Source organism: Plecotus auritus (assembly GCF_963455305.1).
Source record: "Plecotus auritus genome assembly, chromosome: 7".
NCBI lineage: Eukaryota > Metazoa > Chordata > Mammalia > Chiroptera > Vespertilionidae > Plecotus > Plecotus auritus.
The window spans coordinates 145523268-145540084 of NC_137774.1; the positions used below are offsets into that span (position 1 = coordinate 145523268).

The window sequence follows — 16817 nt, forward strand, 5'->3', positions numbered from 1 at the left end:
AGAGGTGCTTGCAGTGATTACAGAGGGACACTGAGACCCAGGGGCCTCTTAGGCCAGGGCTGACGGGAAGTCAAGGCTGTCTGCTCAGCCCTGAAACTCAGCCCCATCCAAGCTGAGCACAGAGGCTTTTGCCATTTTGCAAGTCTTGTCTCATAAGAGTGTTTCCAGCACAGAAGTTTTCCCAGCGTAGACACAGCTGATCCTCACAGCCAATTGGCCTGGAGGTCAATTCCTCCCAGTGATACCAACAACAATCAAGACTTACCTACAACAAGGGTGAGCACACAGTCCACAAAAAGGTGCACCAAGAGTGTCCACCTCAGGTAACTGGGGAGGCTGAGCCACTGGGCCCTATAGGACACCTACCACACAAAGCTACTCTACCAACTCAGGGAAGCAGCAAAAATGCGGAGACAAGGAAACAGATCACAAATGAAAGAAATGGAAGAAAACAAACGACTGGATATAGAGTTCAAAACCACGGTTATAAGGTTTTTCAAGAATTTCCTAGAAAAGGCCGATAAATTTAGCGAGACCCTCGAGGATATGAAAAAGGACCAACTAGAAATTAAACATACACGGACTGAAATAAAAAATATTATACAGAGACCTAACAGCAGACTAGAGGAACGCAAGAATCAAGTCAAAAATTTGAAATACAAAGAAGCAAAAAACACTCAGCTGGAAAAGAAAAAAGAAAAAAGAATCCAAAAATTTGAAGATAGTGTAAGGAGCCTCTGGGACAACCTCAAGCGTACCAACATCCGAATTATGGGGGTGCCAGAAGAAAAGAGAGAGCAAGATACTGAAAACCTATTTGAAGAAATAATGACTGAAAACTTCCCCCACCTGGTGAAAGAAATAGACTTACAAGTCCAGGAAGCACACAGAACCCCAAACAAAAGGAATCCAAAGAGGACTACACCAAGACACATCATAATTAAAATGCCAAGGGCAAAAGACAAAGAGAGAATATTAAAAGCAGCAAGAGAAAAACAGTTAATTACCTACAAGGGCGCACCCATACAATTGTCAGCTGATTTCTCAACAGAAACTATGCAGGCCAGAAGGGAGTGGCAAGAAATATTCAAAGTGATGAATAGCAAGAACCTACAACCAAGATTACTCTATCCAGCAAAGCTATCATTCAGAATTGAAGGGCAGATAAAGAGCTTCACAGATAAGAAAAAGCTAAAGGAGTTCATCACCAACAAACCAGTATTATATGAAATGCTGAAAGGTATTCTTTAAGAACAGGAAGAAGAAGAAAAAGGTAAAGATAAAAATTATGAACAACAAATACATATCTATCAACAAGTGAATCTAAAAATCAAGTGAATAAAAAATCTGATGAACAGAATAAACTGGTGAATATAACAGAATCAGGGGCATAGAAAGGGAGTGGACTGACAATTCTAGGGGGGAAAGGGGTGTGGGAGGTGCGGGAAGAGACTGGACAAAAAGTGTACACCTATGGATGAGTACAGTTGGGGGGGAGGTAAGGGCAGAGGGTGGGGTGGGAACCGGGTGGAGGGGAGCTATGGGGGGAAAAAAGAGGAACAATTGTAATAATCTGAACAATAAATATTAAATTAAAAAAAAATACTCGTGGTATTTTGTGGAAGAGCCACACTCAAGGGGCCAAGGAGCCGCATGTGGCTCGCGAGCCACAGTTTGCCGACCACTGGGTTACACTATTAGCTTTAAAATTTTATAGGCCAGCATGGTGGTTATTTGTAAAAATGCTAATTATGATAAAAGGTATCAACTATGTATATTCGGTCCCTTTGAGTAAACAATTGTTACATCTAAAATCAAGCTTCCCTCAGTTTGTGGGCAGGCAATGATTGATTATATAAATAAGCAATGAGCTGTATATATAAGGAAAATAAAATTTTAAATGCTTGTCTCAGTGTCAAACTGTTTCTTTAAACAAGGCGAATGGACAATTCTCACTCTGAGTTAGGTATTTTAAAGATGACTAACTCAAAGAAGGAATTCTAAAACAATCACCCAAAGCATGACAAAAATGTTACCCTGGTGGAGCAGTCTGATAAAACTAACAGCATAAGCTTCTAGTATCTGAGACTGAAACAGAAAAAATCAAATGAGATGCAGTTTTTGTTGTCAGGAAAAATTACAAATAAAAATTACTTAAAAAAATTTGCTAATCAACTATGTTATAAACCACCTGTAGTTTTGATGCTTAACTGTTGTCTGTCTGTGATTAAATTTCCTCTCATTCTGTGCCCCTGCTTAGGCTCAAAGTTGGCAAAATTGGTGAATCTGGACAGCAGAGAACCTCCTGCCAAGGGCAGGCAGGAGTCCATGAGAAGCCAGAGCTGTGCTCTCTTGCAATCATGGAGTAGTTGTCTAAATCAATGATTCCCAAGCTTGTCTGCACATTGGAATCACCTGAGGAGTCAAAATACTCATGTCCCACCCCAAGAAAGTGTGATTTAATTGGTCTTGGATTTGGCCTGGGCAATGGAATTTTAAAGAGATCTCCAGGTGTTTCTAGTGTAGAGAAATTTAGAAACAATTTTATTGTTGTTGCTGTTAATACTCACCTGAGGATATTTTTCCATTGATTTTTAGAGAGAGTATAAGGGAGGGGGGAAGAGACAGAGAGAAACATTGATTCGAGAAAGACACATCGACTGATTGCCTCCTGCATGCACCTGGGCCCAGGGCCAAGGCCGTGGTTTGAGTCTGCAACCGAGGTGCATGCCCTTGACTGGAATCGAACCCAGGACCCTTTAGTCTTGAGGGCCGACTCTCTATCCACTGAGCCAAACCAGCTAGGGCTATACTAGTATTCTTTTATATTTTTACATCCATTTTACCATACTTCCTATATTTTTCTCATGCCATTTCGGGATTTGTTATAGCCCATCATTGGAAGCACTACTTATTCTGGAATAGTCCCACAACTGTAAATCCATGGAGGTAAACCAAGATCCCAAAGCAAAATGTACAATATAATTATTTATCATTGTCAAAAGAATAAAAGTAGGAAGAATAAGGGCATAAATAATTTGAATTTCATAAAATGCTTCTTCATGACAAGATTACTAGTGTATGGATGTTTTTTCAAATCCATGCCCCAGAAACCTATTATTTGCCATCCTAAAAGCAGATGTAAGAATTAGAGAATGCTGCCTACATTAATCTGGGTTTAAGCAATGCTCTGGATTTGTGTGACCTGCTCCAGCTTTCCACTTTATCAGATGGAGCGGGGCAGCTGCTGGAACGAGGCATAAGGAATGGAGTCTTACACACAAATAAGGCTATGGAGATACTAGGTTCATTAATGTTCTTGTTGGCAGGAATCAAAATGACTTAGAGGCAGCCAAGTAGAATTACAGGTTTGATTTACTTAAGAGATACATGTTATGCAGGCATCAGCATTTTTTTTTTTTTTTTAACACCAGCCTCAAGGTGGGCTTGATGATGAGACAGTGCAATCCTCTTTTCACAGTAAGAGTCAGTTGTATTTCCCTGTGGTGGGAAGCAAGAAAATAGTTTTAAAGGTTCAAAAGTGTCAGTTTATCAAAAGCATACAAAGGGGCCTGGCTGGTGTGGTGCAGTGGTTGAGCACTGACCTATGAACTAGGAGGTCACAAATGGATTCCTAGTCAGGGCACATGCTCAGGTTGCAGGCTGGATTCCCAGTGTAGGGAGTGCAGGAAGCAGTTGATCAATGATTCTCTCTCATCACTGACGTTTCTATCTTCCTCTCCCTCTCCCTTCCTCTCTGAAATCAATAAAAAAGTATTTTTAAAAAAGAAAATAATGGGAATACTACATATCTTTGTTTCTTAAAATAAAAAAGCACCAACAATTCATGGACAGACTGAAACTAGAAAGCTCATGTCAGTGTCAGGGATTCATAATAAGAATGTGTAACATGGCTCTGATACACCAGTTAACATGCTTTAAATAGACTGAAGTACTGAGCTGAGTGTGTCGCTCCTTTGAAATTAAAACAATGACCAGATCATAAAGAGGATATGTGGATGTCACCATCTGAACCCTTCCCACCTCATGACACAATGTAATCTGATGTCAGTTTAAAATTCTACCATTAGTTGGGCAAACCAAGGCATCCCTCACCGAAATGGCGAGAGGCAAAGGTGTCTAAGGAGCAGCACGTGATGAGTGGAAAAAATAGTGAAAAGCAGCCTATGTGGTTCAATTTTGAAGGTTTCTTTGGTTTAGTGAAATAGAATGCTTTATAAAAGGCAATATAGCTAATTCTCAAGATCTCCCCGTCTTCTTGAAAGCTGACTGCAAATCACCAAAACACATGGAGACAAAACAGAAGCTATGTTCGTGATTACTTCCAAATACACAAAATCATCCACAAAGATGTGCTCTTTTGGCAAGTGACATGTCAATTTGGTTTTCGTTTCTAGTACCAACAGCAACCAGTTGTTTCTTCTGAGGCTTTAGATTTAGATCTGAAACCGAATTGTTCATTTCCCTGTCTTCTGCTTTTGCTGCCCCCGTGGTTGCTGCCAAAGTTACAGTCTAACACCCATACAATTGCCAAGCCTGAACCTGGCAGGCAACGTGGGCCCCTCCCTTTGCATTTCAGTGCTACCTCCCAGTCCTATATGTCCCCAACAGCAAATGAATCCTCCCTCTCCGCTTCATCCCTCCCGCCAATGTCCTCATCCAAACTGATCTCTGGACCCTCATTCTGTGTTCTCTCAATACTCACCCTACCCTTCCAGAGTTTATTCCTTCCCTATTACTCAAATATGGACATATATTTCCCTGATTATTCTCTAACACTTTGTATCTTTACTGGTTAATTCCTTTGCCTATAATGCTTACCCCCACTCCTCCTACCCCCACCCAATGTTCTAGCTGACTAGCTTTTACTTCCAGCTTCAGACTTGGCCTAACATCTCCTGTCAAACCTTTTCTTACTTTATCAAGCTGCATTAGGTGTTTCCTCTTCTGTGCTTCTTCTATCATGTGTGTGACTCCCCAAACATTTGTCACATTGTGGTCAGTGTGTTGACTTACTTGTCTTTTCTCCTAATCTGGGGATAAAGGGTGAGCTCTCTACCCCTGGTGCACAGAAGGGGCTTAATAAATTTATGCTAAATCAGTAATTCTTCATCTACTTATGGGAGCTGAAAAAATACTGAGGAACTTTGAAAAATTATGAGGCCTGGACCTCATCCCAGAACAACTTAAACTGAATTTTGGGGGGCAAAGCTCAGGCACTTGTAATTCTTGAAAACTCTCTATTGATTTGAATATTGTTAGTGGTAGAAACTCACTGTGCTAAATCACTATCTGGAAATGCTACCCTCTACTGTATCCTCCACCTCCTAGAGAAGTGTGAGGGTCTTTTATGATTTTTTTTTTTTAGAAAGGACACTGTATTACTTATCTATGGCTGAGGAACAAATTATCCCTGAATTTAGCAGCTTAAAACAACCAACACTGATAGCCCCACAGTCAGTCTTGCTCAGGATTTCTCACAAGCCTGTATTCATGGTGTCGGCAGAGGCTGCCTTCATCCCACGGTTAGACAAGGAAGAAGAGCTTGCAGCCACACTCATATGGTTATGGAGGATTCTGTTCCTCACTGAATGTGGCCAGAAGCCCTCCCCAGTTCCCCTGCCTGTCTGTAGGGCAGCTTACAGCATGGCAACTGGCTTCCACTAAAGTGTGAGAGAAGGTGAGCAAGATGGAAGCCAGACTCTTTCTGTAACTTAATCTTGGAAGTGACATCCCATCACTTTTGCCATATTCTGTTTTTTTTTAAGATTTTTACAAACATTTTGTTTATTTTTATTTTTTTAAATATATTTTATTGATTTTTTCACAGAGAGGAAGGGAGAGGGATAGAGAGTTAGAAACATCGATGAGAGAGAGACATCGGTCAGCTGCCTCCTGCACACCCCCAACTGGGGATGTGCCCGCAACCAAGGTACATGCCCTTGACCGGAATCGAACCCGGGACCCCTCAGTCCCCAGGCCGACGCTCTAGCCACTGAGCCAAACCGGTCAGGGCAAACATTTTGTTTATTTTAATGAAGCTGGTACAGACAATGTCCATTTAAAACCCAAATCCAAGGCCAAAAAGTACAAATAAAATAAAGAAGAGCAGTGTTCTGTTGCACACATTTCTGCATGAATAACTTTATTAACTGCTAATGAAAATTAAAACTGTTCTGGGATCTTCTGTCAAGATTTTTCTTTACTCTTAAAATGCTTTCTCTTCAGTGAAGCCATCTTTGGAGTTAGTCTTTACTCTCACCTCATCTGTCATCTTGACTCCAACCTGATATTCCTCTTCTTTTTGGTCCAGACCTTCAGATTTTAAAAGTAGCTTCAAGCTGAGAAAAGGTCATTTTTCCACTGTTCAGTTCTCTGAAAACCTTCCACCTCCCACTGAAAGTCATAGTCCAGGAGTGAAGCAATCACATGCTAGAACTTCAGGGCCAATTAGAAGTCATTACAAACACTTGCACTGGTCGACCTTATTTATATCACAAGCCTGAAAATGCACAGTCCTGAAAAAGGTGGCCTCCCTGTGCACACACGTAATATTTCAAAAGGAGAGGGCAATATGAAGGAGGCTGACATTTGATCACCAAAAATCAGCACAATGAAAACAAACAATAATAAATAATGGGCACTAGAATTCAAATTACCAGATGTTTTAAAGAGATGGGGGGGGGGCATCAGTTTTCAATTCCATTTTAACACCACATTACAAAAGAACTATTTTTAAAAATAAAAAAGGATTGAGGGAAAATAAAATAAAATAAAAAGAATATCTAAACTGTTGAATGACCCCGTTTGTTCCTGATAAACTTCAATCACATCTTCTTCCTCCATTCCCAGTTCTTTTGGAGTGTGATTATCAGCAATTCTCTGACCTTCAAAGAGAAACCTGAGTGAATTCATTGGAACTCCCTGTCTTTGACAGTATGATTCTTTGAGTTTCTTGAGATGTGTTGTCATTTTCACTTTGAAGTGAATCTCACTGCTATCCTGTCCAATGACTTTGAGTTTAATGTATTCTCCTTCCTTCTTATCCCCCAAGTCCTCAGTTGAAGGTTTTGCCTCCTGGTCAGACATGGTGACAGCGCTTCACCTGGGGTCTCCGCACCGCAGCGGCCTCGGGTAGGCAGGACCTCGCTCCGGGGTTTACAAATCTTGCCATATTCTATTAATCAAAAGCATGCTAGCCCAAACTCAATGGGAGGAAATGATACAAGGGCCTGGATCCAGGAAATGGGTATCATTGGGAGCCTTTTTAGAAGCTGCCTACCACAGACATTTAATGATACTTGGCTAAAAAATTAACCTACCTTAAAGTTAAGAATCCCAACCAGACTGTCTTAGCATTGTAAAACTGATCCAACCTGCTTTAGCAGAGATGAACTAGGAGTAAACTGACAGGTGTACTTTCTAATAATAAATTTATATTTTGTTTCATTAGTTGTTTCATCTAACTATAGATGCATTCATTTAAGGCCATTTGGACAAGATAATATCAAAGCAGGTCAGCTTGCATAACTCTAGCCTTCACATGGCCTTATGAATTAGGTCAATGTGCTTTTCAGATTAAAAGTGCTCCTCTTTCTTTTTCCAAACATTTTCTCAATTATACAAGTTCACAGAAGACAGGCCAGTTTAAGAATTTAACATATAATTTATTTTTAGTGAAGGGCAGGTAAATATAAAGGTACAATATAAAAAAAATAGGCAAGTTCATGTACTGACTTTATGCTGATGAGAGTAAACAATTTTAAGTTTACCTCTCATTTTGGAGGGAGAAGCCAAGGTACTGAACAACACTGAATACTGATCTCACTAACCAGAATTTAAGCCTTCCTTAAAGGGCCTATCAATACAAAAGGAGTCATTCATCTTTGGACACCTTATCATTTAATGCTAAGATGGCAAGTTGAAATTGCTTAAAAATATTTAGCAAATTACACAAAGTATTAAAAGCAAAAAGAAATCCTTATTAAGGCACAAATGACTTGCATCCTTAAACAAGATGTTGACGGCATATTTACACAAAACCCTGAACTTTTCTACTCAAGCTACAAAATGCCATTGCTCCAAAGTTAATTAGTTTTTGATACAGAAAGAAAGTGCTAGCTTTCCAAATAGAATACTGCTTTTGATAGCATGTTTTTCTTGGAATCATTTTCTAAATAATTGTTCAAAAACACTAGTAGCTCCTAAAGCCTGTTATGATTTTCAAAAGGATATGACCATAATGCAAGGTTATAAAAGATGTACTAGTAACTGAGAAATTGTGCTTTAAGTACTTCAAGCATGGGCATAAGTGACTTATGAACAATCTATTGTAATTTGCTTTAAAAATGATTAAACAGCACCTTTGAGGGGAAATCTGCCCTTTCCTTCAGCTGAGGTGGCAATTCTTAGTGACATGATTATACTCACCAAGACCTGGAAGATAAAGTCATGATCAGCTACTGTTACCCAACAAAAGCAATTCTGTGTCAGCCACTATGAGTTACTGCAAACATGAGAATTGAAGCTACTGATCTGGACTGAAGCTCTACAGCCTTTTAAACATTCATTCTCTGAGCCACCCAGTTTAAATAGTCTAGACATGCTTATTTGGGGCTTAAGTTTGAATTTATGAAACTAGCTTAAAAGATAGCTCAGTTGGCTTCCAAACTGAGAGACGGGGTGAAAACAGACGGGACACCTAAAAATCTGGTAAGTTTTCCTTTCACAGTAATGAATTAGCAATCTAAAACAACCTTTCATGTATTCCAGCCTTGAGCAAATGAGTAAATACACTGAGGATAATGGCAATCAGGTTTCCTTCTGTTGAGGGAATTACCAAGATGAAAAAGGAAAACTAGAAAGTAGTGACAGACTGGAATTGAAGTGATCAGTATAAATTCGTGGTTTGCAACAGGTCTAGAAGTAAATATAGATATTTGTATATATGTCTGCCTGCTGAGAGGGACTACAAGCAATGACACACCAGTAGCAATGAGAAAACTTAGCACTCAGCTTTTGGTTCCTGAATTCCAGACTCCACAAAAAGAAACCAGGGCTCCTTGGAAAAAAAAATAAAAAAAAAAAAAATGGCTGCTTCGAGGGCTGAGGCAGGGAAAATACAAGATGAATTTGGAACATGTGGCTGTACCACAAAGTAAGAAAGGACTCAAAGAATGATGAGGACATCATTTTTAGTGGCTCAGTTGGTTGGAGCATTGTCCCATAAACCAAAAGGTTGCAGGTTTAATCCCTGGTTGAGTCATGTACAGGAGGCAACTGATCCATTTTCTCTCTCACATCGATGTTTCTCTCTGTCCCTCTCACTTCCTCTAAAATCAATAAAAACACATCCTCAGGTGAGGATTAAAATAAAGAATGATGGGGCCACGACACAGTGGGGCTCTTGACACATACAGGACACATTCTGGGGCTCTCATCATCAAATCTGGAAGAAACAGAACATCTAAATAAACAATAATAGTAAAGGATTTTAATGCTAGGAATCCATAAGTCCATCTGTTATTAATCAATCAATCAATAAATGTGGGAGAAGGGAAAACACTTTTATTGGAATGCCAACTAAAATATATTGGTAGAGCCCAACTAGTGTGGCTCAGGGGTTTGAGTGTCAACCCAGGAATCAAGAGGTTACTGGTTTGATTCCTGGTTAAGGCACATGCTTGGATTGGGGGCTCAATCCCCAGTGGGGTGGGAGGGTGTACAGGAGCCAGCTGATCGATGACGTTTCTCTATCATGGATGTTTCTATCTCTCTATCCCTCTCCTTTCCCTGTCTCTAAAAATCAATAAAAACACATAAGAAAGATTATAAAGATCAAGATAATATAAAAAAATAAACATAGGTAGAATGATGGAGTTAGAAAATTGGCCACTCAGTTGGATAGGGACAGGGAGGAGGGGCAGGTTTAAGCGTCTTGTGGTGAAGCATTCAGGCCCTACAAGACCCAGTTACATTCCAAGAGCTGTTTTTCAATGGGCGTACAATTATCTGCTGCAGATGCATGACCTTGCTCTAGAATCCCAGGGACCTGCATTGTGATTCTCCCTCTGGACTTGCCATAAATTCCCACCACTGACACTACAGTCTGCTGGATCATATGGTCCAAGTGTCAATCAGGAATGTTTGCCCTAAAGCCTGGAACTGTTGCAGAGCCCTTTCCTGCTCTGGGCCCCATTCAAAACTGGCATCCCTCAATGTCACTTGGTAGGTAAGTGAGAGCATTATTCCTAGTTATAGAATGTGTTGCCTCCAGAAGCAAAAGAAGCCTAACATAAGAAAAATATGCTTAAAAAGAAATGTAAGCATGCAGGTCAGGATGGATGCTAAACATGAATTTCAAATTTGGTTCTTGAGCTTCCTCACAATAAATCAAAGAGAGGCAAGACTCTTATCAAAAAGTGGCTTCCATACCTGAAACCATGAAAGTCCTAGAAGAAAACTCCCTGAAACTGCTCTTATTTTTTGGATAGATCTCCTTGGGCAAGGGAAACAAAGGGAAAAAATAAACAAATGAGACTACATCAAACTAAAAAGTTATTGCACAGTGTAAGAAACCATCAACATAATGAAAAGACAACGTACTGGATGGGAGAAGATAAGATAGTTGCCAATAAAACATCTGATAAGGGATTAATAATTAAAATAAAAAACTCATACAACTTAACACCAAAAAAACTAACAACCTGATTAAAAAATTGGCAGAGGACCTGATTAGAAAGTTATCCAAAGACACACAGATGGCTAATAGACATATGAAAGGATGCTCAACACCACTAATCATCAGAGAAATGCAAAATTAAAACCTCAATGAGATATCACCTCCCACGTGTCAGAATGGCTATCATCAATAAGTCAACCAAAAACAAGTGTTGGCAAGGATGTGAAGAAAAGGGAACCCTCACATACTGTTTGGTGGGATTGAAAATAGGTGCAGCCACTATGGAAAACAGTATGAAAGTTACTGAAAAAATAAAAAATAGAACTACTACATAATACAGCAATCCCAATTCTGGGTATTTATATGAAGAAACCTAAAATACTAATTTGTAAATATAAATATATATGGACTTCTATGTTCGCTGCACCATTATTTAAAATAGCCAAGCTACAGAGACAACCTAAGTGTGCATTAGTAGATGAGTGGATAAAAAAGCTGTGGTACATTTACGTAATGGAATATTACTTGGCCATAAAAGAGTGAAAACTTGCCATGTGCAACAACATGGATGGACTCAGAGGGTATTATGCTGAGTAAAGTAAATCAATCAAACAAACAAAAACACAAATACTGTATGATTTCACATAAACAATGAAAACAGAAACAAACTCGCAGATACAGAGAACAAATTGATGGTTGTCAGATGAAGCAAGGTTAAAGGAATGGGTGAAAAACGTAGAAAGGATTAAGAAGTACAAACTGCCAGTTGTAAAAATAGTAATAGGGATAGAAAGTACATAGGGAATATAGTCAATAATACTGTAATAACTATATAGGGTGTCAGATGAGTACTAGACTTGGGATGACCACTTTGTAAGGTATATAAATATCTAATCACACTATTGTACACCAGAAACTAATATAATATTGTATGTCAATTCTAATTGAAATATACATTTACAAATTAAATGAAAACTATTTTTAAGTGGCTTCCAGAACTTTTTTAGAATAACACTCTAGCCTATCTTAAATGGGATTTTATATAAAGGGTATTGTATGACACAAAGGACAATGTTTTTGAAAATACAGCGAATATGATTAACATGTTTTATGTGGTTATTTCCAATAGTTTGCTTAGGTGAAGGTCAAAGTTGTCAAATTAAAATGCTACTTAGTGAAGGTGATATTGCTTGAGCTGTTTTTGCAATACATATTGCTTTTACACTAAAGAATTCTTATATCATATGGATTAGTTTTTCCAACTGGACAATAGTTCTTGTTTAATCTTTAGGAGACCTCAGAACAGAAATAACGGATGACTTGACATGGCTAGTATAATTACATCATTTAGAGGTAGGCCTAATAATTGAACCTCTAGACTCAGCAGGAAAGCTTAGTGTTTCTCAGAACTTTAATAGAATTGCAAACCAAAGCTTCAGATGTATTTGCTAAAAATTTTACCCCCTCAAAAGGGTGCCCTTCTCTCTACAGGGAATTAGTTTGCTGCAAGTGCATATATAGTACATTCTGGAGATACAGAATTGTAAAGGTAAACAGTCAGTGTTAAAAAGCAGAAACACCCAATTTTCAGTATTAAGTGAAAACAATTCTGTAAACTAAAATCAGTAACATATAAACCACCTGTATTGACTGTGCACAAACACACTGAAATGTTTCTAAAGTGTGTGGAAAAGGCCAGGGACAGAAAGGAATAATCAACCAGAGCAGCATCTGCTATCTAGTTCCAGTATTTCTTCTGCAATCCACATTTGGAATCATAAAGCTGGAAATATCTAGACAGGTCATCTAGCCTGCATATACACTCATAGCCCATTTTCAAAGATCTCTGTTTAGATCTCCAGTATAGCTTGTTTGTATCTTATTTCTCAGCACCTACGGTCTAGGACAAATTACCTTTATCTTATCAATGAAGATAATGAATCACTACATTCCTAGTACACACTTTTACATACTTGGAAATCTTTAAGCAACTAATCTTCTTTCGTTAACAAGATAATCACAATTCTTTTTACCTTTCCCCACACATCTTATTTGCTAACCTTGAGACCCTTCTTACTGAGGCATCCCTTATTACTTTCCAAACCTGTTGCAACAGTTTGGTACTTTAATATGAGCTTCACAACTCCCCAGGGTTTATATTATTTCATGATTCGTTCAAACACTAACAGTTTCATTTTTAAGCAGCAATGCTATAACTTGGAATCAATTATTCAAAACAATATTCTTGGTTCTGGGTTAACTGATCTCATATAACTTACCATCTAATAGGAAAAACAGACATTAAATCAGTAAGCAAATAGATGTCAAAATGAGGTATTGTGGAAAAAAAAAAAGCAACAGGGGTAGAGAGGGGTTTTGTGAGGAGGAAGGAAGGCAGTAGCCATGCAAAAATATGAAACTAATGTTACAAGCAATTTTTGGCTAAAGTAGGTCTAACTAGTTATCCTGCTATATATGTGTATGCATTACTTCTGAATTAGATAACATTGCACTGCTCCCTGCTGAATCTTCTCGTTCTTTACTGTAAGAAAGCTCTCAAAATGTTTAGTCAGGTCTAGATCTAAAAGAGAGAAAACTAATTCTATCTTTTAAAAGTATTTCATTACCTCCTTAACTGGTATATCCCGTAAGTTTTCAAGAATGCCTTCTAATTTAAACAAGTATTTCATAATATTAGCTAATTATTTAAATTACATTTAACAATGGATGAAAAGTAACAACATTTGAAAAAAAAGTTCTTTGTGTTACTGGATAGACCTGAAAGACCTTTCTGGAAAATAATAACTTGGTGAAGCTTTATAAGCAAAACAGGCTGAAAGCAAACTGGCAGAGTAGGACCCATTCAGAAGACAAGACGGAGGAGACGACGGAATCACTGATCGGCTGCTCTAATAGTGAAAGGCCCAATACAGAAGTTAGAGGTTGGCAGACAGGTCAAATATGTGAGATGAAGCGGCAAATCAACTGTCAAGGATGGAGAATCTTCTGAACCTCAACAGCTCTTTGAGACATGCTGCCACCACCTGGGCAGTGGGCAATTTTGAAATATAGGAAGATTTTAGTTGTGATTATCAGTTAATTAACAATTATAGAGTCAAAACGCACACTTTTCATTTTATAAAATTACCATATTTTTTTGCCAAGTCTTTGGACATTAAAAAAAGGCAGAGATTTAGGCAGATGTGCTTAGAATCCTGCTGTACTTTTTTTTTTTAGAGAGAGAGAGTGGGAGAGGAATAGAGAGATGGAAACCTCCACTAGAGAGAGATAACGATCTGCTGCCTCCTGCACACCCCCTACTGGGGATCGAGTACTGGGCATGTACCCCAATCAGGAAGTGAACCTGGGACCTCCTCGTTCATGGGTCGACACTCAACCATTGAGCCACACCAGCCGGGCCCTGCTGTACTTTTAAAGTCTCTGGTTCCTTATCTGTAAAATGGATATAAGAATACTATCGCGGGGGATTGTTTAGTCTCAGGATTAGTGATAATAGATGGTGAAGCATCTAGCTCAGTACCTGGTACACAGTAACAACTCAATAAATAGCTTTAAAAATTATTCTTCTTTAGTATGATCTTCCAAATAGCACTAAAACTTGATAATTACTTAAATCACAGAAATATGCCTATTAAGAAATGTATTTACATTGTGTATCTATGGAAGAAAAAACTCATAATATAAAAAAAGACTTAGGGAAGAAACCAATTCCATCAAAGTGAGTCAAATATGTAAAGTGTTGCTGCAGGGAAATAAGCACAAAATGTTGAACATGTAAGAAAGCTCTCAAAATGTTTAGTCAGGTCTAGATCATTACAAGTGAATCTTATTCAGGTTTCACTCATTCACAGTTTTGACACGAGTCAGGGTAAAATGTAACTTTGTACCATCCAAAGAAAATACTTATAAACAAACACATGACAATGACTAGGAATTAACTTTTTAAGAGAAAAAAAACTGTTACAATTCTGTAAGATTCCATTTTCAAAATATAATTGCAATAGAGCAGCAATTTTCAGCCTTTTTCATCTCATGGCACACATAAACTAACTAGAGGCCTGGTGCACGAATTCATGCACGGGTGGGGTCCGTTGGGGTGGCCTGCGGAGATCAGGCCCCAGCTTGCGCCCCCAGCCTCACAGCCCCACCTGGTACCCTGCCGTGGCCTGGCGCCGCTCCATCATCCCGTCTGCAGGGCGATCAATCAGGGCCAGGCCCCCCACCTGGCTCCCTCAGCTCCTGGGAGCCAGGTGGTGACCTGCCCCCCACTGCTGCCACTCAATCGGGCCCCCACTCACACCCCCCTTGGCCTGGTGCTGCCCGCTCACCTGCTCCACCATCCCACTGCGGTCCCGCTCTTGTCGGGGCCCATCGGGGCTGGCAGCACCTCTACTGCCGCCTGCTGCCAGCACCGTGTCTGCCGTCCCCTGGTGGTCAGTGCACATCATAATGAGTGGTCGAACTCCCGGTTGAACGACCGCCTGAGGGGCAATTTGCATATTAGGCATTTATTATATAGGATTACTAAAATTCTGCAGTACAATAAAAAATATGTTTTTGCTCATCTGACAAAATTTTAAAAAGGTGTAATTTTGACTCATTCACACCAGACAGCTATTGTTGTGTTGGCTGTTGTCATTTTTTTTTCATTTGGCAATCTAAGGGAAAAGAGGTCAGTGCCCCTGACTATAGCCAGGTACTGCATGTTTTAAAAATTCTTGTGGCACACTAGTTGAAATCACCAGGTAGCTCAGTTGGCTGGAGCATCACCCCAATATGCCAAGATTGTGGAACAACAGTAAGTGAAACAACAACAAAAATGGATGTTTCTTTCGCTTTCTCTCTCTCCCTTCCTCTAAGTCAATTCCTATGCAAAGACAAACCCTACTTAATTAAAAGTGTAAGGTTTAGTTAATTTGGTTAGTTACATGGATACAGTTTTAGTTCTTAAAAATAAATACAGGCAGACCTCACTTCCTTGTTATTCTAAGCTGGTATTCTGGAAGACATTTGAGAGAGAATTAAAACCCATTTAAGGACTTTTTCAAATAAAGAACAAGACCTTAACAAAACTGGCTATGATGTTTTCACTAAGTTCCTTACTCTGCATTGCTTATGAAGCATACGTCAGAAAAATGGCCAAATCCAGTTCAACTGACAGAATTTTAAAGTGGAAAGAACACCAGTGCTAACTGGTATACTTTCCACAAATAGAAGGGGAAACGGGCTCAGAGTGACTTAGAGTATACATGATCAGCAGAGACAAGTGAATCTCAACTCACAAACTGACTCTCACTACAGAAAGAACAAATCTTGACACCGCCTCTCATTCAGGCAATGCAGGTTGCAACAGGAGCTCAGCAGTGGCAACTCTATGCCATACCTGGGCTTGCAGCCTGCCCTGGACCTGGAAGCTAGCTCAGTAACATTAAACTGTGAAGGCATGGTCGAACACTAGAGCCAAAGAGCTACAGGGGCTTTCTCATGCACTTTTCTTAAAAATGTATTTCTTTATTGATTTCAGGGAAGAAGGGAGAGGGAGAGAGAGATAGAAACATCAATGATGACAGAGAATCATTGATTGGCTGTCTCCTCCTGCACGCCCCCTACTGGGGATGGAGCCCACAACCCAGACATGTGCCCTTGGCTGGAATCGAACCTGGGACCCTTCAGTCCGCAGGTGAACGCTCTATCCACTGAGCCAAACCATCTAGGGCTCTCATGCACTTTTCCCTCTGGCCCAGGGCTCCTATGTGTTTAGCAAGGGATGCGGCAGAGCAAACTATTGGGGAGACAGTAATTGGGAACACTGTCTCTCCACCTTGACCTCTGGAATGAAGGTTGTTAAAATAAATTCTGACCCCCTCCTGGAATTATTACTTGGACAAGTTTTAAAAATTCACATAAAGTTACCTCCAGCAAGTAGTTTTCAGTAAACACTTCAGTCACTCCAGGGACTGACGCTGCTTTTTCTGGCTACGACAGGTACAGGCTAGGTCCAAGTAGCTTTGAAACCATCATCCAAGTTTTCAAACAAGAATAAGAAAACAACCGCTGCTAATAAAACATACAAACATTAACATATACCCAACGA

The 16817-nt window shown here is 39.5% G+C and overlaps 1 protein-coding gene and 1 long non-coding RNA gene across 3 annotated transcripts in view; both read right to left on the bottom strand.

Annotated features, from left to right (window-relative positions):
- LOC308255013 overlaps positions 1-16817 on the bottom strand; it is a 57175-nt gene that overhangs the window by 39436 nt on the left and 922 nt on the right. The window contains exons 2-3 of one of the 2 annotated variants that reach the window (XR_013961286.1): positions 16637-16777; positions 15052-15204 (exon numbers count right to left, since the gene is read on the bottom strand). This is a non-coding gene — a long non-coding RNA (uncharacterized lncRNA). Of the gene's footprint in view, positions 1-15051; positions 15205-16636; positions 16781-16817 lie in introns of both variants that reach the window. The other variant, XR_013961287.1, reaches the window with a different exon arrangement.
- On the bottom strand, positions 6069-7332 carry LOC308255011 (small ubiquitin-related modifier 1-like). The gene has a single exon (XM_080681777.1). The coding sequence runs from the start codon at positions 7108-7110 to the stop codon at positions 6757-6759; it is 354 nt and encodes a 117-aa protein (XP_080537903.1). The 5' UTR covers positions 7111-7332; the 3' UTR covers positions 6069-6756.